General features: G+C 41.7%; 1 protein-coding gene across 1 annotated transcript in view; it reads right to left on the bottom strand.

Annotated features, from left to right (window-relative positions):
• col23a1a (collagen type XXIII alpha 1 chain a) overlaps positions 1-26237 on the bottom strand; it is a 138052-nt gene extending 111815 nt beyond the window's left edge. Inside the window, exons 1-2 of the mRNA XM_023277640.3 lie at positions 25553-26237; positions 24888-24957 (exon numbers count right to left, since the gene is read on the bottom strand). Of these exons, the coding sequence (XP_023133408.1) occupies positions 24888-24957; positions 25553-25846 (364 nt within the window). The 5' untranslated portion in view covers positions 25847-26237. The remainder of the gene's footprint in view (positions 1-24887; positions 24958-25552) is intronic.
• Between the last annotated feature and the right edge of the window lie 298 nt (positions 26238-26535).

Genomic DNA, 26535 nt, shown 5'->3' with positions numbered 1-26535 from the left:
TGTAAAGTTTGGTGGAGGGGGGATTATGGTGTGGGGTTGTTTTTCAGGAGCTGGGCTTGGCCCCTTAGTTCCAGTGAAAGGAACTCTGAATGCTTCAGCATACCAAGACATTTTGGACAATTCCATGCTCCCAACTTTGTGGGAACAGTTTGGAGCTGGTCCTTCCTCTTCCAACATGACTGTGCACCAGTGCACAAAGCAAGGTCCATAAAGACATGGATGACAGAGTCTGGTGTGGATGAACTTGACTGGCCTGCACAGAGTCCTGACCTCAACCCGATAGAACACCTTTGGGATGAATTAGAGCGGAGACTGAGAGCCAGGCCTTCTCGTCCAACATCAGTGTGTGACCTCACAAATGCACTTCTGGAAGAATGGTCAAAAATTCCCATAAACACACTCCTGAACCTTGTGGACAGCCTTCCCAGAGAGTTGAAGCTGTTATATCTGCAAAGGGTGGACCGACGTCATATTGAACCCTATGGATTAGGAATGGGATGTCACTTACGTTCAAATGCGAGTCAAGGCAGGTGAGCGAATACTTTTGGCAATATAGTGTATGTTGACACCATATAGCTGACATTAAAATTTTAGAGCAGCCCCATATCGGTTGATTCTCTTTATCTGATGGATCTCAGCGGCAGGACCCATTCAGACAGCCTTTATGGGGCTGATTTTCACATTGAGAAAGTTCTGTTAGAGGCAACGGGCGACACAGTGGGGAGGATTCCTGAGGCTTCTGAGTGGAATTTGGAAAAGGGAGAAGTGTTGACACAGGATTTCATAAAATTTGGGAGTGCAAACCACCCTGACTGGTAAATCAATGTTTTTTCCATTGGCAAAGTATCCAAACAACGACAGCAAAGACACACTCCTGTCAGCACTGCAGCTATTTGTAGAACTGGGTTTTTCTGTGTCTAACCATTGATTGAAATGACAAAATCAATCTGCATTCACTCTTTCACTCTGATGTTCCTCTTCAAACTTCAAACTGTTCATTTAGGTATTTCTTCGCAATTCATGTGTGGCTATTTTTAATTACTTTCACATCATTATTCCATTAAAAAACAGCCCAATGCAAGCATCCTCGAGGGTCAGAGAGTGTGAAGGCAAAGTTGAAGCACGACAACACAAACCTCCCAGAGGGAAGCAAAGCATTCAGAGCCACATTACAGGCAGGCGATGCCCGGCCACACACAGACTGAACCCACATTCCTCCAAACCAGAACAATTATTCCCATAATGGGCAAGTTTAAGTTTATTAGGAGTTGTGCAGTCAGCAACACAGCACAGAGCCAACAACAATGACAGTGACATTAAACTGCCTGAAAGGTTATCCAGCTTCAAATCCTCCACGGCCCTTCCCAATGTAACATAACCAGCTCGGCACTTTTTCAGATGAGTGCTTTAGACAAGAATAGCCTGTGTGAATGTGTGTGTGTGTGTGTGTGTGTGTGTGTGTGTGTGTGTGTGCTTGTATACATATGCATGAATATATAAGGCTATGGTCACATTTAAATGCTCTTTTGTGCAAGAGGGCTACAATAATAAGCCTAAAATATGCTGAGCTCCTTCCAATGGATTTGTTTCAAGGATCCCGACTGAGTCTCAGTCTGTTGTCTGTTTGGCTGTCGTCCCGGCTGTATATCCATTTGAAAAAAAATACACTCCACATGCGCAAGGTGACTGTGACCTTCCCATCTTACATCCTCTGACATCCATTGAGTGTTTATGTGGACAGAGGGATTAGCATACCTGGGTTCTATACGATGAACGAGGAGACAATAATGGCTGGTGAGCTGATGATCCAGTCACAGTTACTTGGCCTACTGGTGTTATGTTTTCAGGGAGGGGACCATGGGAATGCATGCAACTCGGGCTCACATTCAACCTGACACCACCATCACCGGACCAGCGGGACAACAACGAGCCAAAGCATTCCACGCTGCTCCAAACATGGCCAAGACGCTCCAGAGCTTTAGTGTTCCCAAAATTGATCTATGTGCCGCAGCGAGCTTTTACTCTTCTCTTCGGTTTAAAGAGTAAAATTGGCTTTTTCTAGGTTGTCTGTTTAACAAATTGGGGGCATACACTTAGTGGGAGCAGCCAATCGATCAGGAAGCCATACCCCCAACAGCTCTGATAAGAGCATGACGGATGCTAAACACAAGGCCTGGATTTACCGTGCAAGGGGCATAAATAACAGATAGACTTATCATGGAGACAAATTACCACAACATGGCTCCCTTAAATGGACTGAGAAGATTCTAGCTGTCTTCATCTATTCTTTGACTGCTTTGAACTTTGTTTTGCTGACTATCAGAGTTAGCACTACACAACAAAAGAGACCAAAAATGTCAAAGAAATAAATATTGGACTTAATTAGACTATAAACATCTGCTTTGTATTTCTAACCACGAACACAGTGCCCAAAGCTGATCTTGTTTTCCTGAGATATTTTTTAATTAGACAGCTCCCAGACAAAACAGCCAATATAGAGTGAGAATTTTAATGAAAACTAGAATTAGTTCCGTCTTAAACCCTAAGCATAAGAGGTTACATGCCTTTTAAATGAAGCATGCTTCGGATAATGAAAGTGTATTTGCAACAGCAGGCATGGAAAATGTATTAGTCCATTTAGCTTGGCTGTTAGTAGGTATACTGCTAAAGTATTTTCACAGGAGACCTCATACACTCTTCAAGGACACTCACTTTGTCCCGTAGTTTTCTCACTTATCTCTCTTTCTCACACACACACACACACACACACACACACACACACACACACACACACACACACACACACACACACACACACACACACACACACACACACACACACACACACACACCACACACACACACACACACACACACACACACACACACACACACACACACACACACACACACACACACACACACACACACACACACACAGGTCATTTTGAAAGGGCATTCAGCATTCCCAACATTCCCGATGGTGCCTGGCATCCTGGCCTCCATCAGCGAAGATTTGCCAGATCCACTGCAACACACACACGCACCACACAAACACACACCGCACACATGCACACACCAACTACAACCTGATGTGTTGCTCAGAGCCTCAAAATATCAAGTAGATGTCAACTAGTTTGGCCTGTTTTCTTCTTCCATCAGCTGGAAACTAACTGGAGATTCCGAACGTAGAAAGAAAGCATTAAAGGATCGGACGTTAAGTTGGGACTCTTGATTATCTCTGGATTATTCAATTAAACATTAGGTCTATAAAATGTAAACTAAATTAATGGCTTCCTCTGACCAACCATAAAACAAATTCAGATCACACAAACCAAAGAAAACCAGCAAACTCCAGCTGGAATTAAGTCATATTTGGCATTTTTACTTCAGAAATGACGCAGATGAGCAATTATCTGTTGATCTGATTATTAATTTACTTTAATGTTAATTTCTGATTGAAGTGTCTCATTTTTAAAAACTATTTAAATATATATATTTTTACAATTCAACAAATAACAAAACAGTTCTCTGCCTGCTAAAGTGTTTTTCAAGTGGTGGCTGTCTGTACCTACTTCATCAGTATAAAGCAAACCCACAAGCAGCAGGAGTCTTCGAGAGGAAAGCGATTTCCTTATGCTCGGCTCTTAAGTATATTTATCTTCTTCTGGTTTGGCAGGTGAAGCACTCATTAACATAAGTCAAATACACCGTTTATGAACCTGAGAAAACATTGGATGAATTAGATTTGTTGAGTGATGTGCCGGCTCGTCGATGGAAAAAAATATCTCTTGACAAGAAACAGGGGAAACAAGTTCAAAACTGTATTTGAAAGAGATCCTTGGAAGGTGCTTGCCATAGAAATGAGCACTGACATAAGATCCTTAAAGTGTAAGCATGCATGTTTCCCTCTCTCTCTCTCACATATATACACATAGCAGGAAGCAGGACTGGTGAAGTGTTGATGTGTGATCTGCCACTGCAGCTTCTTCCCCCTCACTGTGGGCAAACCTCTTCCTCTCCCTGTCCCTTATGAACGCTGCAGCCATGCCATCCATCTCCACACCTGTCAGGGGGCACAAACTCCCTCGATCCCTCTCAAGATTGGCCTCCTCCCTCTCTGGACCAGGTGCTTTCATTTCACACCTCCGACAGTCTACCGCTCTGTCTATCAATACACCCTCCTGCTTTCTGCACTGATGCATCTATTACCAGCTATCCATCTCTCAGCTGAGGCGATGATCCTTCTGCTCATCTCCGCTCTCTGGAAGTGATCAGCGAGGCACTAACTTTACACTGGCTGCCGTCTGACAATAGCAGGACCCACAGGGAGGTTATTGAAAGCCTAAAATTAACACCAGGGCTCTGATCCCTAAAGCAAGTGGCTTCATTAAAATCCATCACAGGAATTTGGAGAGGGCTACTTAGCGTGCTAATAGGCTAACATGTGCGTCTCTGGTGACACATGTGGGCTATATGGGGAGAGAGAGAATCTAGTTTCTTGGGGATTTGTGGACACAAAATACTCTGGGGGGGCAACAGAATGAGAGCCATAGAGGAAATGAGTGGAAAAAGAGAAGCTTCCTTAGGTCTGCCTGGGTCAGCGGATGGGTAAGTGAGTGGAAAAGAATGAGTCTCACTCTCTAAATAGCAGATCTGGATTAAACTGACTTCAAACCATTCTTCGTGCTTCAGTTTAAACTTGCCTGGGGCATCTGCTGGTTGTGGCTTTCCACAAAGGATGATACAGTTTGACCGTGCGCTGCCACAAATATTAAAAAATGCCAGAACTAAAAATGCTGTGCAGTAATTTAGCACCACTTTTTTTTATTTTATAGTTGAACATAACCACACATTACTTGGTTTTAATCCAACCCCATCAAATCAGACAACTCCAAACATTTCTAAATGTTATCCAGCTAAAATCTGCATAGAAAGAGAGAAAGGGGATACATAGGATGGGTCAAGGAAGGAACAGACAGAAAGTAATTGTCTAAAACATGGTTGGAAGGTGGTTGGAGGAGCAAAAACAAGACAGAAAGGAGGAGGAAAAAACTGAGGAGGGGGAGTAGAAGGAAAGATCAGTTCAGGTCAGATGATGGTTAACAGCACGTTAAGGATCATGTTCTACAGTGGTCTGGGACTTTTACTGTCCCCCTTTTATACCCCTGTCTCAGAGAAACAGCAAATGGCCATAACATCTGTATTCCTACTTAGGAGAGGAGAGGAGAGGAGAGGAGAGGAGAGGAGAGGAGAGGGAGGGAGGGAGGGAGGGAGGGAGGAGAGGAGAGGAGAGGAGAGGAGAGGAGAGGAGAGGAGAGGAGAGGAGAGGAGAGGAGAGGAGAGGAGAGGAGAGGAGAGGAGAGGAGAGGAGAGGAGAGGAGAGGGAAAATGAAAAATGCAAAGTGAACGCACAGAAGACCAGCAAGAAACAAAAGCTCAATTCGCCTAACGAGAATCCCAGCTCTTCTCAGATTGCTCTGCAGGTGTGTTTGGAGTCAAATAATGTGCTGGCAACCTCGTTACGGCATTATACAGTTACAGTTCTCTGCAGTGGAAACATCTTGACTGAATCAAAAAGCTCAAAAAGACCAGGGCGCCAATCAAATGACAACCGAGATCCTGTCAATTGAAAGTGACAGCAGTGGTTTTGGCTGAGTCCCGCTCTGCCAAAACCAGTCAAACAGGGATTTGAGAAACCGACGAGAACTGGGGTTGAAGCGGGATTCTGGCTTTTAAAATGGGATTAAGTTTGAGATCAATTTAACCATCAAAATAAAGAAACAAATATCTGTCAAAAGCATTAGTTTCTCATTGAACGTGGTTAGAGAAAAAGAATTTGTTTAAAGACTTGATGTCCAGTTTTGCTTATTGAAGTGGATCCTAAAAAGAAGAAGAAAAAAATTGCGCGTGCGCTTCATTAACCCTTATGGATAAAATAAGTTGTCAACTGTAAATTGAAGTAATCTAATATCAAAACTATAAGGATACAGCCATGTTAGGGGCACTTTGATGCTAAAAGGGGCACAGACGTGTTAATCCTCTGAACCCAAAGCAGTTCTGGAGTGTTTTTTTCTCACTGTGGGCTCATTTTTAACGCAATATGAAGTCCTGCACCTCTATGGAAACAGGACTAACATGGCTAGAAGTAAAGAACTCAGAAAAGTCTTCCATTTATATTGACACAGCAATAATATCACAAATCATAAAAATAGAATATTTTTGACTATTCATTTCACAAAAATTGAACAAAAAACCTGAATTCAACATGTAGAACTTTTTCCAAGTGCCACAATGTGTTACTATTACAGGGAAAATGGGGCTCAAGATACCATAGATATATTACATTTTTTGATTTGTTTTCCATACACAAAGCCGAAAGGAGTAAACACAGTCAGAAACGTTTAGAAAAGTTTCCGAATTTTTGTCACATAACTCAGTTATTGTTTCCCGATTGTAATATGAGGAGCACAGATTTTTTAAATTTTTTTTACAGAATCTGATTAATACAAACAATTTATTTTCGGGTAATTTTTAAATGAAACATGTAGAATGAAGTCATTTTGGTGTTCAAGGACGACAAGTTGAAAATCCCCTATTTTTTGTGTTTTTACAGTTTGTGTCTTTGATAAATGGTGTGATTTTGATGATTTTTGAAAGATAACATATTTTTCAAATGCACCGATGGGTTTTACTGTTCAGAGGGTTAAATGCTGTTGTGAGTATGCAAACCTACTCATAATGTCAACACTAACATGATGATATTTCAATTTCATGAAAACGCATATAATAATAGAGAGACATTTCTCTCAAAACCACAAATGTAAACTTTTTGGTGGCACTAAAAGAAACTAGAGGATCACCAAAGTCAGAAGGATTTATCCTTTGGGGAACACTACTGTACTATTACCAGTGATGTCCCTGTCAATCAATACAAACCCAATTTCTGTCTTTTTCTGGCTTCACACTCTGATGACTATATACAACATCAGATTATACCGCTTTGCTTCAGACATCCAAAAGGGTTGGAGTGTCTCCGACTCTTGCTCAGTGGAGGAGGCACTGTTGTTCATTATGACAGCCAGATGCAGGTTCTTTTGTTGAAAGCGTAGCTTACTGATGTTGTCCCGGTGCTGTCTGCTGTGTGTGAGCAAGCCTCCATAGGCAAAGGTAGCGTCATACCGAGCACACATGGGCTGCATGTGCAGAAAACATCTAATTGGAGACAGGAGCATCGGCGTACCTTGAGCGCACACATGTCCGTTTATGTCGGTGTGTGAAAGAAACGTGAATGAAAAACAGGACTTTGCTCACATTGAAAACTGTTTTTATTCACTTTGAAGAAGAACCCTCTTTAGCCTGTCTGCCCTCCGTCCCTTCAGTGTTACCGCAATACCACACCACACAGCACAAATGTAACACTGCCGTACACGGGACTAAAGAGCCCAATACCACACGCACAATCACAACCAGCAGGATGGTGTGGGTCTTCTACGCATGAAGCAGACCTATTTTTCCACACTTGGTGTCAATCATATAGGATATCCCAACTATGTGAAGAGTACAGTTGTGTAGGGTGAAAAGAAAGAAGAAAAATTAAGGCTGGAATGAGGAGCGAGAGGACAGACAACAATAGTCTCATTCTGTGGCCCTCTGGGGAGGAGACAAAAATCAGGATCAGGGAAGATACCATTCTTTCTTCTTGCTCTGTTGTATGCCTCCTAAACTTGTTGGTTATTGCTCTCAGCTCAGTGTCTGTGTTGTGGACATGTTGGAGAATCCTCATGGCTTTGCTGGACTGCATCCAAAATGTATGTGTGTGTTTCTCTAACATGCACATTATGGCTACATGGTTATGCGTATACATTTGTGTATCTACTGATGTTGGCATGTAAGCTTTGTGCTTTTGTGTACATACTCATATACCCATTTATGCTGGCCTGTGTGTTGAAACATATTTGTTTGCTCTCAGTAACTAGGTTAGATGTCGTCCTCGGGCTCTTTTTGTTTCAAGTTATATGGATCCAAAAACAGTTAAAGTAACTTAATTCAGCTCCATCTTCATCTTGAACATTAACCACAGTTGAGTCCAGTATCAGCGCCTGAGGTCAGATGTTGTGTGTGTGTGTGTGTGTGTGTGTGTGTGTGTGTGTGTGTGTGTGTGTGTGTGTGTGTGTGTGTGTGTGTGTACGTGTGTGTGTGTGTGTGTGTGTGTGTGTGTGTGTGTGTGTGTGTGTGTGTGTGTGTGTGTGTGTGTGTGTGTGTCTGTGTGTGTGTGTGTAAAGACTAAGTCAATGATGACTGACAGTTGGCAGACCAGTAAACAATCCAGCAGGCTAAAGGACTGACAGACAGACGGACAACTTCAGAGCCATTAAAGTCAAGTCATTTGATCCATTTTTCTGGAAAAGGTCATTTGACCCCTTTAACCCTGTGAACCCTAAAACCTGGCAGGAATTTTGAAAGGCATGTTATTATTATTTTTTTTTATTTTACTGGTCAAAATTACATAATTTATCCTAGAAAAAAAAAGTAAAAACAGAAAGAAGTCAAATTTTGGATGGTTCATGCATCTGTGATGCAAAAGGCAAATTATCCAAATCTAAGCTTAAAATTACACCAAAATGACTTTATTATACTTGTCTTATTTAAAAATGACCCAAAAGTCATCTGCTCACAATGACCAAATTTATAAAAAAAATTCTGAGAAGCCATCAGTGACTCAGCTGCTAACAACAGTCATTTAACAACAAACAACGAGACGAGTATGGAGGCAAATTAAAAATGTAAGTTGCAAAACATTTATAGTATGTAGAATCACCAATATTAGTAGCACCTGTGGATACTTGGAAAAATGTTGATAAAACATTCAACAGCATTCAAAGTTTTTAACATTTTGTAAAATAAATGATCAAAGAAAATCTGTTTTTGGCATTGTAACTTTGCTATACATCACAAAAGACATTCCTGAGATCTCTCTACTTGATTTCTAGACATGATTTTGCCATTTCTATAGAGGTGCAGGATTTTATATTGCAGTAAAAAATGAGCCCACAGTGTGTAAAAATGTTACAGGAGCAAAAAAGTAGCCCTTATACTCACCAGTCACTAGATTTTTACAGTACGTCTTGCACTCTTAATTCAACACACATTATTACAGTAAAAGTAACACACATTTGGTTATGGACTTTAATATTTTTAACTGAATTAGACATCCTGGGGGCATAGGTCCTTGTTTGACATGCCCACAAACCAAAACATGATTGCTCTCACAATGCAGTAGTTCTGTATATTGCATGTGTTGCAGGAGTTTTGACCTCAAGACCATTCTCTGGTCCTGGCACAGTGCTGTGTAGAATGGTCTGGCTGCACCTCACTATCATTGTACTATAGGGAGGAAAAAAAACCTCTGGCTTGTTTGTATTTCTATAAACCAATCACAGCTATCCTGGGCAGTGCTAAGCCCATTTTACAGAGACAGTGTTCCCTCAAAATAGCATCGAGAGGAATTATTTTGAACATTTCCATGTAGACAGGCGAGCAGCAACTAGTGGATAGTGAGGAATGAATGACTAATTCACAGACAGATAGTGTGTAGGACTACAATGTTACATGTTATGAGCCTGGTTGTTACTCTACACTTTGTTGTTGTTGTTTCTTATAGTGAAGTGGATTTCATAAATAATGAAATGTAACATGTAGATAGCAGCGGGGAGGAGACAGGTGTGTGAAATGCGTGGCCAATAACCAGCTAATACATCCAGTGTCTAATCCTTTCTAACTAAACAAAAAAAAAAATGATTTTTTTGAATAGGACTGTTTTAAACTGATTGAATGTTGGGACTGTATGTAATCAAGTAACCAAAAGTTATGCCTCCAGCTGCAAGAAAAGGCTCAGACTGTCCTGTAATGTAAAAAGTGACAAATGGGGATAAAACACCAACGGCCTACCAATTAGGCACCAATTACAGAGGGTTTTAGTAGCAAATGGCACTTTCAGCATGACATTTTTTTTATGATATTGGATAGTATTTATGAATTTTTCACACATGTATTTGTCTTAAGTCTTAGATAATTACGGCACACATTCATCCCAGCCACCCTTCACTTTCTCATCTGCTTCTGGTGTGAGCAAAGTGCCGGCATTGAGCTGATAGCTGTCCAGCTGCCAGAGGGAACAGGAGAAGGGTGAGTGTCTGGGCAGGGCTGGTGGGTTTAGTGGGTGGTGGATGAGAGGGTGGAGGGGAGGATGAACATCCTGTTGGACACTCTAAATAGGGCTTTTTTAGGGTGTGAAGCTTACTGAAGGAGAAATTATGGGCCTCCACTGTTACTAGAAGGTCAAAAGGTTGTGAGATTATAGGCTGAGGATTTTTGCTGGACACAAAAAGCAGGAAAAACAACACCAGTGATGATGGTGGGCCTTTCAACAAATATCTAAAACAGACTGGTTACAGTTAATTTGGGTTATTAGATCCCCAAAGTCTGCATTGTATTAATATCAGAAGATAAGATCTCAGTTGTGTAGTGGGTGATCTGTCTCAACAGTCTGTCAGCGGCTCAGACTATTTACAGATATGGGTCTGGTTAAACTGACAGGAGGGACCAATGCGTGGCCAAAATAGAAGTGAGCTGGCAACAACAGCTGTCTTTGTGTCACCATTCACACTGAGCTAAATATATTTGACAATCATTCCAAGACAACACAAACTGACAGGGTTTGATGTTTCTTCTGCTTTTCCCGCTTTCCTCCAACTCATCTTCCTCACACACTTTCATTTTAATGTGGAATATATTAACTTTTTTGTGCAGCAGAACAAAGAAATTCAGCTGTCTCGCTCCTGATGAACGGCAACATCAATGACGCCCTCACTCAGTGACATTAAATTAGGTCACAAAAGATAACAAGCACAGCTGCTTTGCACTGCTTTTACTCTGTCTTGATCCCATTAAACACGCAGACACACAAATGTAAATTAAATGAAAAACCTTACATGCCCCAGCAGAGAGGCCTTACTTTGACATGTTAGGTCTACTGTCATGTCTAGGACATGGCCCAGGGCAAAACATGAAAGGCGATCGGTCAGTTTAGAGAGGCCAGTATTAATGAATGCAGTCAAAGAGCAAGCGAGAAACAGAGGAAAGACACAGCATTACATGCTAAAGGCTGACCCCACTTTACTGGGGTCCTGCTGAGATGAGGAGGAGGGGGAAGATGGAGAAGAAACAGTAAAGTGAAAAATGGGAGGGGAGACACCACACAGAGGGAGAAAAATGATGGAAGGAAACTCCAAACATTTGGATATAGCTGGAAGATATTGTTTGAAAAATAAAGATAATGGATTGAGTAGTAGTCTGAAACTCAGATGTGAGAAGATGAGGTGAAGCAGGAAGGAGATGTTTGCAGGTAAAATAGGGAGACACAGAGAGAAAGAGGGCAGCAGAGAGTTTGAAGGAATGTGACAGAGACAGAGAAAGGGGTCAAGTCAGGAAGGCTTCCAGCTGTGCTCCCTCCATTCAGATCTTATCTGACCTGTTTGCTTGGGGTGCACACAGCGCTCCACACCCTCCAGCCCTACTGATCTCCTGCAGTCACACCTTCTGCCCACTTTATACCTCCAACAGAAAAAGAAGCCACTTAATACCCCATAGTCCCCCTGCAAAGTCCACACAGACATGCACACAGAAATGCACATGAACTTTCAGACACAGACACACACAGGCATTCAGACAGAGTGCAAATGCTGGACAGGAAAGATAAGCATCTGGGTGCTCACGCTCCATTTACTACTGTCTGTCTTTCCGATAGAGGAGGAAACAGACACAGATAGAGTGAATGTGAAAACAGAGTTTAAAAGTTCAGGCAGGATTAAGCCAAATAAAATCAGCTGATCCGCCGGACAAATTAATTGGTGTACCAGACAGACTAACTGACATGTATGTCTGACCTGATCAAAACATTTGCCATAAGTAAATCAATCCTGCACCACAGACATCTGCTTGTCAACAAGGTTCAATGGGATTTTTGTTCCTAAATGTGTCAGGTACAAAAGCCAAAAAAGACATGTGGTCAACGTTTGAAAAACTATAAGGAATGAAAGGCATTAAAGGGGATTTTCTGCACATTACAGTAGTTTTTCAGGAGAGGATGTTGGCACAAAAAAAATAAATAAATAGTGTAAATCCAACTTCAGACAAACACTAGAATATCAGGGTCATGTCAGGCTATGCGTTTTCTGTGCCAACTTAAGAAAAAGCAAATGGTGAAGAAAAAACAACAACACAGTGTTTGGCTGTGATTAAATGCGGGAGTTTCCACCAGCAGACTAAAATGGATTAGGATAAGTTTACAGGCTCTCATTCACCAGTGACAGATCAGTGCTCACGACTGCAACAAAGCAGCAACAAAGTAGCAGTAAATGGGATTAAGACACTGAAAACAGCGCAGGATTTGTCACTTGAGAGTACTACAAGTATTCCTGCAGTCAATCAGTTTGCACAGGTTATGCTTGTATCACCGCGTGTCTTGCATTAAACCATTCAAAGCATATAAGAAAATCCACACCCTCTTTTGCAAAACACACAAATCTAGAGAAGAGTTAACACACAGAATCTTACCTCCCATCTTGACGCCTCACACCGTATAGAATCTTAATCGTTGCAGCTAATTTGATCAGCCATAGCTTTTTCCTGCCTGTGCCAGCTTTCGTTTCTTCCTCGGTGATAACTTTGCACCTCGAGCCAATTTTCCCCAATTAAAACCACGTTAGAGAAGCACTTTGCATTGGTGGTTTGGCTGTGACTCCCAACAACATGTTTTATGATGAGCAGCTTGACTTGGGTCAGGTCTCCTTGTTGGCTCTTTGTGTGTTCTAAACAAGTTTCTTATTTAAGGGCCAATTTGGGCAGTTATAGCTGTGTATACATACTTCTTTGGTCTGATCCGTGGTTTAAAAAGCCAAAGCCTATGTTTAGAATGTAAAAGGAATCATATGGGGCTGGAGGCAGAGCTGGCAGTGGCGCATGCCAAGATAGTGTTGCAGTAATCGTACGTTTGCTTATTGAGACAAGACACAGTGCAATTTAAAGTGACAGAAAGACAGTGAAGTGAATTGTAATGGAAGATCCCATCTGTATAGTTCACATATATCTGAAATACCATTCGTCAGAATCACATCGCACACGAGTCTCTCTGATGCTCCCCTCCAGCAGCTGTCTCACTCTCTCTACTCGCCCCACTCATCCCTGTCTTTGTCCTCATTCCAAATCACACAATCAGAACCACATGGACGTGAGAAAACACTCCAAGTAAATAAACAAAACCAAAAAAGGGGACTGCTCGGTTCCAAAACAGCATCCCTGACCCTGGATTTAGGAAGCATTAACAACAAGTAGAAGAGTGACAGCGTTCTAAAAAAACCAAAAAACAAAACACTGGCATCTGGGTGAACGTCTGAATGAGTTGAAGCCTTCTTCTTATTGATGTGTGTCAGTGCTGTGACTCCTGGAATGTGACACTGTGTCAGTTAGCTTGTAGCAGACACAAATAAATGCGCCAGATCGCATTTACTGATGCTTAAACACGTTCAGCATCCAATCCGTCTACACCCGACTGTCCTGGAAGACCAGATGTGCAAGGACAGGTAGGAAATGAAAGCAGGGGAAATCACATTTGAATGCAAGCAGAGAGAAAATGAGAGGAAAGAGATGGTAGACCTGATAGATTGTCCACGTTTAACCCAGATATTCCATGTGCAACCCGAGCTGACTGGACATCTGTGATATACTCTCCTGGCTCCCAAAACGCACTCAGGACTCATTTTAATATGGTTCTTGAATGAAGCAGCAAATATGTAGATAAGAAGTCCCTGCAGAGGCTGGCAGTGGAGATGGGCTGCTGGATGGTATGCAGAGATGTGGGAACATGCACACTCTCATGCATGAGAGGTACAACACCATGCTAGGCGAGCCAACACGCAGGCCCACACACACAAATGCTTGCTTGATATGTATAAAACAGATGGAACGCTGATAAAAACTTTCAACATGTGTGCTATATTTCGGTATAGAAAGTTCCTCAGTTTCTTTCCCTCCATGTGTGTCTCCATCTGGTCCAGGCAGTTAGCAGTGAGCAGAGGCAGCAGGGACAGCGCTCTTGACAGAATCCAAGTGTTTCGATTTAATGGCGGCAAGTCAGAATGTGTGTGTCCACCACTGTGCACTCATTAACACTCCTTTAACACAAATTATCACACTGCTGAAGCACCACTGGCCTGCAACCCTCCTGGCAAACGCCAAATCGGTGGCACACGTTAAGTCGCACATGTGAATCTACACTGGCACACACTTTGCAAGTCTATCGAAGCTTGGCCAGCCATCAGATCCAGTTTGACAGGGTAATTTTGGTCTGCCATTACTACAATAGATTTCAGAAATCCACACTGTTGGCAAACGAATGCGTACAAAATCCTCAAATCAGCGAAGAGAAACCTCAGCTAGCGAAATGACCCCATCAACAGTGCAGCGAGTCGATAGTTTAACTGCCGCCGCTGTGGTTCAATGTTAAGCTGTAGATGTGTTACACATGGTTGTAAACATGAGAGCAGAACAACTGCATGTCTTGGTTTGTTAACTTTTGCCATGTGAGGTTTGAATCTTTGAGATGTGTGTGTTTCCGCCTCATTTTGACTCCCTCAAAATTCACCAGGACCCTTGATAATTTATAGTTCCATTTATTAAAAGAGAAATCATAGAATTATCATGTTATTCTTTCTGATTCATTCCACACCAGAGTTGTAACTCATGAGATCTGTCACCCACTCTTGAGCTTTCTATCTGAGCAGACTGCAGCTGTCATTCATCAGCACTTGCTGCTGTCACTGCTGGCTATAAAACCAGGAAACTGCTAGTGGATGGACACACCTAAAGGGCTACCTACTTACCCTGTGAAAATCCCTCTGCATCTCCTCATTGTCTGTTTACAGTGTGGGATAACCATCTCCATCCCCCACCTCACTCCTGGCTGAACTTCTAGATAATGTATACAATCAGTATACAGACTGACCCACTGAGGACACACAGCAGCCTCAGGCCATCCAGATCCTACACTATGTATACAGTCCCAAAATCATAAATACAGACAAGAGCTGCACCACAAGCAAGACGTTTAGACACGATGCAAAAAAAAAGGAAAATAAGGGACAAAAAGATACATTTGGAAAGATCAGCCTGGAAGAGAAAGCAGGCCTGACACACGTAAATAGACCCCTCCCTGAAGCCGTGGTGTTAAGTTGTTGAGAGCTGCCCTGCACTTCATTCTAACATGGCCTTGCCTCCCTGCTATGACAGAATAACATGCACCAGTGATGCTGCGGGCTTGTTCAAAGGTTTTGGGCCCAGTTTTATGAGCCCTGCTCTCATTAAAGAGGTGCTGGGAGAGTGACGAGCCTGTCCGGGAGCTTCTACACTAAGCAGGGGCACATTCAGCACAGTGAGACCATCTGGATCACCTATGCTCCGCTTCACACTTCAAGCAACCCCCCTTGATGGCTCCCAAAGACAGATACCCTGACTAGTAACTCTGCTCTGTGTTTGGCAGGGATGGGGCGATAAACAGTAACCTCTGCTCTAACTCATCCTCCCTGTTTGTCCAGATTCAGATGCTATCCATCCAGTAAATCCAGGTGTGTTCGCGTGAGTCGCGTCCTGCAGCTGGATTCATCCTCGCTACATTCCTGATGGATTAATGGGGCTGTAAATGCCAAAAAGACTGATACTGGAAACGTATATCTGTGGCTCTTTATCCGTGCTGGACACCTTAACAGATGATGGGATTGCAATTAAAGCCTGTTTACATGGGTTTCCTGGAGTCTTCGAGTGACGGCATCCAAACGAGATTTGCACGATCAGACCCTCCCTGTCCTGCAGATTCAGATAAATGATTAAACACATACTGCAACATACAGAGTTATTGTTTGACCTCATGGTGCTGTCAGCCAGCAAGAGGCCACATGGTGGTGTTAAAGAGTTATTCTGCTCCCCCATTAAAAGGCTGTTCACCTTGTCACCTGCCACTTGTGATAATTAAAGAAAACATTGTAATAGTTTCCACATTTGGCCCTGTGTCTGCTCAGTAAGCTCCTGCTGCTCCTACTTGCAAGACTGCAATAGCTCGTTGTCAAGATCAGGCATCTCTAAAAGAAAATGTTCTGAAAATATTTTGATAGTGACTCATTATTTGAGATATTTAGGCTTTATCGTAGTTTCTTTTGGAGGTTTTCATGGAGCTATTGAAGTTGTTTTTGAGAAAAAACTGAGGAGGAAAATTTGAAAAAGCATTAAAGTAAACAACCTCAACATTGCAAAACAAAATCCAGATACGAGTATTTATCAATAATGTTTACATACTCCTTTAACCCAAAAACATGTTATTGTTGAAAAATGTCCATTAGGACACCATTTATCATTGTCAGAAACTGCAAAAACAGAAAGAATGATCAGATTTTCAACTTTCTGATGGTCCGAATCTATTGTGTGACTTGCAGTTTGAGAAAATAGACCAAATATAAGCTTAAATTGTGATATTTTATCAAAATTGCATTATTTGACAATTCTCATTCAAAAAATATCAAAACTAAATCACATGTTCATACTAGATTCTGAAAAAACAAATAATTCTGTCCTCTTTAATGTAACTACAAAGCCATGACTCACTCAGCTGCGATGAACAGTCAGTTTAAAAGAATTCAGAGACTTATTAGTTGAACTGCAGGCTGTGTTTACACTGAGCAGATGTTTTCTTTTTTAAAGTTTTATGACAGTATAACTGTGTCACAAAGACATTTTTTCTGTCTATGCCTATGTGTCATTTTTATGGAGGTGCAGGACTTGATACTGCAGTGAAGAAAATGAGTCAACACTAAAGAAAAATGTGACACAAAACACCCAGAAACTACTTAAGGTTCAGAGAGTTACACTTGGAGTTGCAATAGTTTGACTTTACTTTTTTAATTTCAGACATTTCTAAAATGTTATGTTGTTTTTTCTGCTACAAAAGTTAATAATTCGTTGAAAAGTTGTATTATGCTCCAGCATTATTCTTCCTTTAATATGGAAACATAAACCTTCCAAAGGCCATCTGCTAAGTTACCAGCTCCAGAAAGATCATGTATAATTCTGTCGTTATGCTCTTAAATCTTTCTAAGACTGAAGAAATGAATTATGTCACTGTGGTTTGACACACTACTATGCTTTTGATGCACACTGGCCTGCTGAAAACAATTGATGTTGTGAAATCATGTGCATCAGACAAAATATTACCGTATGAAAAGCAGCAAATCAGATGTTCTCCTAAATCAAGCTGTGCTTTGATGCCATGTGCACTTCTAACAATTGAGATCTCATTTCAGAACAAGCCTGCTCCAACATTATTCTCTATTAAATGACTGTAAATAGTTATTTAGGAGCACTTCATTAAATCCAACATTTCTGTGAAGATGTTAAAATAACATCTAATTAGGGTAAAATTGCTCCTTAATGTTTACAAAGTGTGCACTGTTTCTCAAAAATGTAGATTTTTTTCTGTCCACCCGTGGTAACAAGAAATAAATGTTGGGTTTGTGTACAAGAATAATTCCTGTTTTCATGTCCTTGCACTACTTTAAGGATCTATGAAGCGCATGAGAAATTTTAGCCACAGTACTTCCTCTGTTCTCTGACTTGCCTGAAAAAAGACAATGATATAAATATAAACATGCCCTTACATAGCTGTTGCTCAAGCGCTGGCTCTTTTTGGAAATGACTCTCTCCACTGCTCGCCAAGAAGTGACGGCTTACGATCTGATGCTTAAATACGAACACATGGATACAAAATCCTTTAAATAAGTCACAATCTGTGTTTCTTCCTTTAACCACAGCACATCATTTCCTCCTTTTAATGACCTCAGTTAACTTTGATAGCTAATATGATATTATGTCAGCAGATAATTGCATCCAGCAGTGTTTACTGTGAGGCAGAGTTACTATCACTGGATGAGTCAGAATGTGGAGAAAGTCCCTCAGAGTGTGTTCTTGTGTTCTGCACATCTCCGGCTTCAGACCTTGGCACCCAGCCCTTTGCTCCTCTGTGTGCTCCTGAGGTCCTCAAGGGCCTTTGGGGGCTGCCGACTGGCCAGCCTGTGTCCAGCTGTTTATTGTTCAAGAGGAAGAATGTCGGCCTCGCTGTTAAACACTGTGGTTTCACAAAGCTAACTTTAATAAGAAGGCTGATGAGAGAGAGTGAGAGGAGGGGTCTGGATGTGGTTTCTGGGTGGTGGGTAGTGGGTAGTGTGTGTGTGTGTGTGCGTGTGTGTGTGTGCGTGTGTGTGTGTGTGTGTGTGTGTGTGTGTTAACCAGTGGTCAAGATAGGCTACACACACATACATACAAATGTGCAGGTCCACACCTGGAGTGGGCTGCAGCAGCTGTGCTCAAGTTCAACCTTAGCCTTCTTATACTCCAAGTGTTTTAGTGGAGATTTACGCATCACTAAAGCAAACCATCACACAATATCTCTTAAACAGATGATAGATGTTTCTCCAAATTAACACCCAGTGATGCCCTGGTGCAACTCCACTGTAAAAAATAAACAAACAAATAAAAAAAAAACATGTTTTACCAGTTTTTGATGATAATTTCTTGGTCACATTTACAGATTTCCCCTGTTTTGTTAGAGGAAAAAAGGATTAAAATACAAAAACCAGGCCAAAACTGTCAAAAATGTCCACATCAGAAATCTGTATTGTCTCAAATTTAACTTGTTTGTTCATTCATTTGACTGACTGTATTTAGTCCACAATAAAATATCATTATTTTACAGATATTTGCTGTTATTTAAAAGAAAAATTGTGTATTTTAAGGGTTGAAAAATAGTAAATCTTTTTAATGACTTTACAAATGCTCCCCATTTTGTTAAATTACAAATAATGTCCTGTAGAATGGCAGAAAATAGAGAATAATTTACACATTGACTGTCAAAAACAGGCCACAGCTGTACATAATGTCTACATCAAAAATGATGATGTTTTACTGTATTTAAATCCGCTAAAACAATATCTGAATTTTATAGACATTTGCCGTTATTTTTACAGCTCTTTACAGTTTTTGAACGTTAGAGTATTCCTGTTTTTTCATATTTTTCTGGCACCCTTGCTGCCAGAATTTCACTGTCTTTTTTTCTTTGCTTTTTTCTTTTTTTTACAGTGTAGCTAATAGAACCAAATGACAGAGTGAAGATAAGTTTGCTAAAATCTGGCCAAACTGAAGCTGAAGACCAAGTTAGGTAAGAGGTAATGGACTGTGGTCTACAAACACACCTAATTAATCTAGGTTAATTAAAATGTTATATACTACTATCTGCTGAAAACTGAGATCATTTTAAAAGGCAATTTTGAAAAACACAGTGATATCACAAAATAAGTTTAGACTAAATATCCAAACAATGTTGGTAGCTGAGTATTTGGTGTTCATTCTAAACTCTGACCCAGATGTAACAAAGCCACATCATGTTTATAAAGGACTGAAGGATAAAGTTAATTCATTGCATTATGGCTTTATACTGTTCTTTTGTTTTGCTACAGATAGACATACCCTAATAAGAATTAATTATTTCAAGTTGTTCTACAGCCACCTCTCCATCTGTGATCAGCTCTCTGAGATCTCAAGCAATGTTCCGCTCACAGCTCGATCTGATTGGTCTCAAATAGCAGCCTATCAACACTGTTACAAACTTCTCTTATAATCAAACATATGTTGAAAAATAATTAGCAAGGCATTTCTGCAAAGTTCTCCCTTAACTTTTGTGTTGTTTGAAATTTTAAAACCAATATTTCAGCTTTTTAACAAATTCTTCTGCATTATTAATGGTTGCTATCCGCCGCTAAGTGCCATAGACTTCCCACAGCTCCCTCTGGAGCTACAAAAAGCTTTATACAGGGGTTTTACACATATGCAGTAGTACTCCCTAAGACCTGTTAACACACGTGAATGTGTAAAATTGCTCTATTTCCACTTTAACTTTTATTGGTGCAACACAATTTAGTAAAATCCTGGTTTGAAACTGGCTTACTGACAGCATATGGAGGACTTCCACACACAAACGTAGAGATGGATTTGCAAATAGCTGAGTGCTTCCCAGTCCTGGAGAATGTAGTTATTTATCTAGAAACACCTCTTTCACCCAAATCTATGAGTTCCTTCGCTCAGTCTGTGACTTTAACGATGCAGCCGTCTCTAAACTAATATCTCCAGCTATCCAAGAGGCAGCATTCCCGCTTCCTCCTACAAATAAACTCAGCACACTCAAGACTTTCAAGATCATCTTCCAAATAAGTAGAAGATATCAAGAGGAGTCATTCATTTTTATGCCCCTCTTGCTTTGCAGCGACCAGAGGAGAATCACAGACACATCAGCTGAAGGATAAAGTAACCTGAGGACACAAGGATCACACAGTTGTGCATGTGAACTGCTGTCCATATGACAATGATGTCTGTAGTGTGTGATATAGAGCTAAATACAAAGCAGGCTGTGAGGAAAGACAGCAGGAGGAACAAGCAACAGATTACCTCTCTACCTGGCAATACAGAATTCTCGATGAAACAAACTTACAAATTTACCTCAAGAAGATGCACAGTATGTCAAGTTTAACAGTTGTGGAAACTCAGTTCTGCCTATAAAGATGTGGATCAACTGGATGAAATACATCTCTGTCTGGAGCAGACAAAGATTTACACAGCAGAAAACATCCTACAGACTGACTCTAAGACTGATCTCTAAGCATTCATGTGCGTGCTCAGACAGTAAGACTACACAGCAGCAGGAGAGAAGGTATTTTTTGTATGTTAAAAATGGTATATTTTACTCCCGAGTTTGAAATCTCTTTCCCCCTGCAGCATAAAGTAATAAGCCACCTGGATTTTCTTCCACAGGATACCGTCTTCATAACTGCCTGCATACACCGTGAATTTAAAGCAATGCGCTCCCAGTCGCACACTAAAACATGTGCCTGCAGACATCAAAACAAACATGTGCACATGAAACAAACACACAAATAGAAACACACAGTAAAAGCGCCAGAAAGTCACACACACAGAGCAAGTTATGTGCCATGGTCCGGGATTTTAATGCTACAACAGCCCATAGCTACAGTGGAACAAATCTAAAACAAGACCACTTATGAAAACAAATTTCCTGCGTTTATTGTTTTAAAATGGTCATTAATGGATCTTATATGTGTATTCTTCCTGTGGCGATAGACTGTATAGGTAGCTGCGAGCTTCCTGTCTGATTTACTATGGCTTTAAAAACAAAACGCAGCCCTGGGGGGATGTTGGCCCCATTGTGGGTCTCCGTCTCCCAAAATCTGGGCTCTCCCCCGTCTTCTCCTCCAGGTGGGAGAGCAGGATGCCAGGCAGCGAGAGCGAGCAGCCTCCCCTCAGCCTCTGAGGTGAGAAGCTGCTCTCCAGACGAGAAGGTTTGCACCACCGGACTGCTGAGGGTTTTCACACTAGATGCAATAATGTATTTATCAGCATATTAGACATTAAACTGCTGCAGACAGCGTGGGAGTATGATTAACCACCACAGGCCTTTGGAGACACAATAAACACAAAAACCTGTATTTTTTTAAAGTATTTTTGTCAGTATGTGTACATGTTAAATGCGTCAAGGAGTCCCGCTGTTAGCATGCTCTCTCAGTTATATAAATACACACAAACACGCAAATATGAGGGGCCTGTGTTCCCGTTCAGTGTGTTAATGAGCTCTTATCTGATGGAAATTGATCTCGCTGCACAGCCAGGGATCTGACCTCTTGGCCTCATATACACCAACACCAAAGACTCAGAAGCACTACACAGACCGAAGGAGCTCAGAACTGAATATCACAAGACGCACATGTACATTTAAGGCCACGTAACAGTGTTTTTAAGTTAAACATATGTTTCTAAATTTACTGATCAGTAAATGAACAACTGTATGTGGACAAGGGGTTGACCATTTGACCAAGTTTTGAGTGCTCAACTTCAGGAATCTTCAGTCTGCAGTCACAAATGATGAAGAAAAGCAGCAAATCTTTATGATAAAAGTGCTTTAACTGGTGGATAAATAATGTTTCTTTAATGAAAGATGGACCCAATCAGTCAAAAATCTTTTTCAAACAATCATATAGACGCTTTGGAATAAAAAGGAAGAAAAACATGTTTCTGAGAAGTATGATGCCTTTTCTAGATTTTTTTTTTTTTTTTTTTTTGCTTAAATGTTCAAGAGGTCAATCCCACAGAAGAACATGTCAACCTTCAGTTTCCTAAAACATCACGATCCCCCAAAGTGTTATCTCAGTGAACTGGTGATGAGCTGCATGTTTTTCACACCCCCCGCCTGCAGCACAGCTATCAGTGACTGCTGACTGAGGAATATTAATGGGTGTCTCTGGCTGGCATTTACTTTTAGTCCCGTGCCAAAGTGTGGTCAGACTTTGTGCCCCCCAGCTGGTATCAGACCTGTTAAACAGCTTTTAAATGCAAATTGCAGAGATGAAAATCCACCCTGCCTACACTGAGCCTCCACATGATTCTGATTAGTCAAGGCACCATCGAGGTGTTGTGTTTGAGTAACAAACGCCTGCATGCGTTTGTATGTGTGTGTCTGCTGAGGGGAACAGGCGGGTGTTAATTGCAAACACCTGAAGCTTGTAAGCACAACTTGGACTCAGTGACAGTTTACTTAAGACTGTATCGTATCTGTGAGCATAAAAGTGTCACAATGTTGCTTCCAGCTGAGAGGACAGAAGAGGTAAATGTTTCTCAGGTCATTTACTATTTATAGAGCGTCCCTGCTACTCCAGCGGTGAATGAACCATGAGTACTTCAAAATACTTGTTCAGTAATATTCAGTCAGAAGTGTCAACGACAAATTCCGCATCCTCAGTGCTGCTGCAGTGGTGCTGCCCCCTGTTGGGCCCCTGTTGTCGTGCATGCAGAAAGGTGAGCACCCTGATGTGGAGGGCATAGTTTTAATGACAGAAATGCCACTCATGCTGTGTCTCACACACATACGGGCAGAAATACCTTGGCCTGTGATCCTGTTGGTAAGAGATTCAAGTTTCAGGTGGTGAGAGTCGGTGCTAAAGGGAGAGGAGGGTCTCTTCTTACAGTGTCGTGTTGAGAGAGGTGCCTCCGTCGGCCCCTCAAAGGCTCAGGGACAGACGCACACAGAGCCACGCTGGACCATGATACCTACTGTAAACTGTCTCGCAGGACGCAGATGAGATGCACACATGTAGGCATATCAGAGTTACGATAAAAGCACATTAAAACATTTAGCATAAGTCACATACATGAACACAGGCCCAACCTTGATGGCGCAAAAAGAAAAAAGTTTATTGGCTGAAAAGTCCCTCTTTAGAAATAAACACATTGTATGGAGGAATGTTAACAAGTCTGTATTGAGCAATCTAATTGCTGAGACATGTCCGCAGGCATTCAGTTGCATCAAAGCCGCAATAAACAAAATAGCCCTTTGTTTCACCAAAATCAAAACACCACATCTAGAGACCAGAAACTGAAAAAAAAAAAAAAACTTTAAATAGACTCCTGAATAGTTGCATCGCAGTGCCAAAACCGCTTGATTACACAGCAGTTCAGTGAAATTGACAAGAAAATTGGACGTAACATCTGATACAATAATGTCATCTAATACAGTAATTACATTAAAATTCACAATAAGGACTGTGCAGGATAATCCTAACCAGGCAACTTTTTTTTATATATAATAGACGAGTCAACGTCTGACAAAAGTGGAACAGCCAAAAGAAACCTCAACATGAATTAACTGTATCACTGGCTCTACTAAATCATAGGCAAAGAACAAGCACCATCTTCGCTGACCCATCTGACAAAACCAGAGAGCTACCTTGGCACAGCAGACTTCAGACTGGAAAACAGAATGTGCTGAAAGTGGGCCAGAAATTCCACTTGTGAATGCTTTCACGTGTTCTTGTTGTTGGAGGGCAATTCACACCCAGAGACAAAACAGAAGAAGAAAGGAAGAGCCAGATGAGGAAAGATGCCATATCTGCAGTTAAACATCCCAAAACCTCTGCATTCGCAACTTGATGCAGAAAATTAGAAAAAGAAATTGTGTGCAAGCAACAAGATTCCATTTGAGCTGCAAATTTTTGGAAAACGGGAATGTCTTTAACAACAGTTTCAATAAAACACACGCATTCTGTTGCTGCAAGGCCAAGGATTTACGTCAAAAAAGTACAATTTCCCCTTCCATAGGTGCTGTAAAATATGTGGACTATTAAACACACAGCTGATCAGCAGGTGAACTGATGTTCTCAGCACGTACATCACACTAAGTAGCAACTTAACATCTCATTTTTCTTTAGTTCACAGGCATAATGGGGCGCTGTGTGTCTGTAACATGATGAGGATCACACACTGTTCTCCACCCCAGGAACTATCACAAGCCCTGTAATGAACACCGCAAGCCAAACGTGGCCAATCTTGGCACACGGCTGCTCCGTCTATTAAAGTGAGCATCTCCCGCCGACGCTCAGGGCTCAGGCTGGACGTCCCGGCCCCACTGATCTGCTGTCACAGTATGGGCCCTGCGCAGGCTTTACAGGACGTAATCCTCCACACACAAAACAAGCACACACATATGTTTAAAGTTCAGGCAGAGCAGTATGCCAAAAGCACCAGCGGCACACAGACAATCAGGTTTCACAAGCAGGCTTAGACATTAACTTTTACCCGAAACAGAGTCCTGGCTTTTAGTGTTTAGTTTGTTTGGTTTATGTGGTTTGGAAGGTGGCAGTAATGCTACAAAGAACAGAGACAGGTACCTGGAGGACAGGAGCAGTCTTGGCCAACATCTCTAGCTGTCCGCAGTTTGGGCATCAGAACCACCACTTTCTGGAAAACACACAAAGAGCAAATCCCAGTGTGAGATAGAAAGCTGTTCTCTTATCTCAATGCAAACCAGTGGAGGTCATAAAGCTTCAATTAGTTTGCTTTCAAAATGGGAACAAATTGAAATCATTAAGCAGAAAAAAGAAAAAAAATCATGAAATGTGATGTTATTTAAATGATCTCAGTGACTACCAATAACATTTGAGAGCATAATCTCGCTCCCTCATTACATAGAGCTCTAAAATGAGAAGACTTTCCATAATTTCTTCTCCATGTGATAAAATTATAGGTTGGTGTCTATCATCAGCGGTTATGTCACCCCATAAAGAGCTGGAACCACAAACTAATTGTCCAGCTGTATGCATGTTTGATCCCTAAGGTCGTGCATTAAGAGGAACTGATTTGAGGGGGAATAATTAGAGTACAACTGCCAAATAGTGCCAAGTCTGTGCATTTCCAAACCTCACTGCACATGTTCCCTGTTATTACGCACAGTTTACGCACAGGCGAGTGGAGACTGTCAGAGATTCACAAGCACAAAACAGGGATTTATGACAATCACTTCGTGTTAGTTAGATCCAGAACAGATTAAAAGTACCTCGTCCACGAGTTTCCGGATTGGAGCGCTCAGCTCTGAAATTAGGGTCCCATCCTCGTTTAGAAAAGCTCTTTGCGGGGGTTGGAAGATGGACGCTTTGTCCATCTCCATCTGCAGTCGGTTCTCCAGCTGGTAGGTCTTAAAGCTCATCAGAAGACACACGGTGATGGAGCTCAGGGACATCAGCAGGCACAGCGCGATGGGGAAACCTGGCAGCCACCGCTGGACCGCAGACTTGGGGGCACACTGACACACCGGCTTACTTTCTCCGATAGAGTCGCTGGCTGTATCCATGCTGCGATCCTTTAAACTCCCCTCTAGTGAACAGCAAACTGCCAAAATATCTTGTGCAGATGCAGCTCTGTAGTCAGTCAGGCTCCGTGGACTGACTAAAGCAGCGCACCTAACACATTCACAACACCCGACTACAGCACAGTGGGCTCGGGGTTCAAAGCGCTGATTTAAATAAGTCTTGGAGTTAGAGGCAGCAGCAGTGCGCACCGGCTTTACGCTCAGCACCGATGTGAGAAATCTGGATGCCAACCAGAAAAGAGGCGCCTCCTGACTCACAGGTCGTTGTTTCCTGTTGGGGAGTGTCCCACATGGATGTGCAAATGCAACTACCGATGGATCCGGTTGTTTGCCTTCCTAGAGGTTGCACGTTCAACTGGTTGATGTCTGTGTAGTTTCTCTGGTTGAAATGTGCCCGCCCTGCTGACCACGTGGGAGGCTGCAGATTGACAGCTGAGAATGACGCTGATTTGCGATGGCCGGTTTGTGATCACTCAGGTACCCGATGTCATTCAGTTTATTTATCGTTATTTCAAATTAAGTCTGCTGAAATTTATTGCCGAGGAAAACGCATAGGCTTCGTGATGCTTCCATGTTAATTAGATTATCTGTGAAACGTGCAGGATATTCTTTATTTAAATTCTTAATCTTTAGTTTGGGGGTTTGCCATGATGTACCATAAATAAAGAACT

This window comes from Amphiprion ocellaris, chromosome 13, assembly GCF_022539595.1.
Source record: "Amphiprion ocellaris isolate individual 3 ecotype Okinawa chromosome 13, ASM2253959v1, whole genome shotgun sequence".
Taxonomy (NCBI): Eukaryota; Metazoa; Chordata; class Actinopteri; family Pomacentridae; genus Amphiprion; species Amphiprion ocellaris.
The sequence above is the reverse complement of the archived record's forward strand: the minus strand, read 5'-3'. Positions and strand labels throughout refer to the sequence as shown.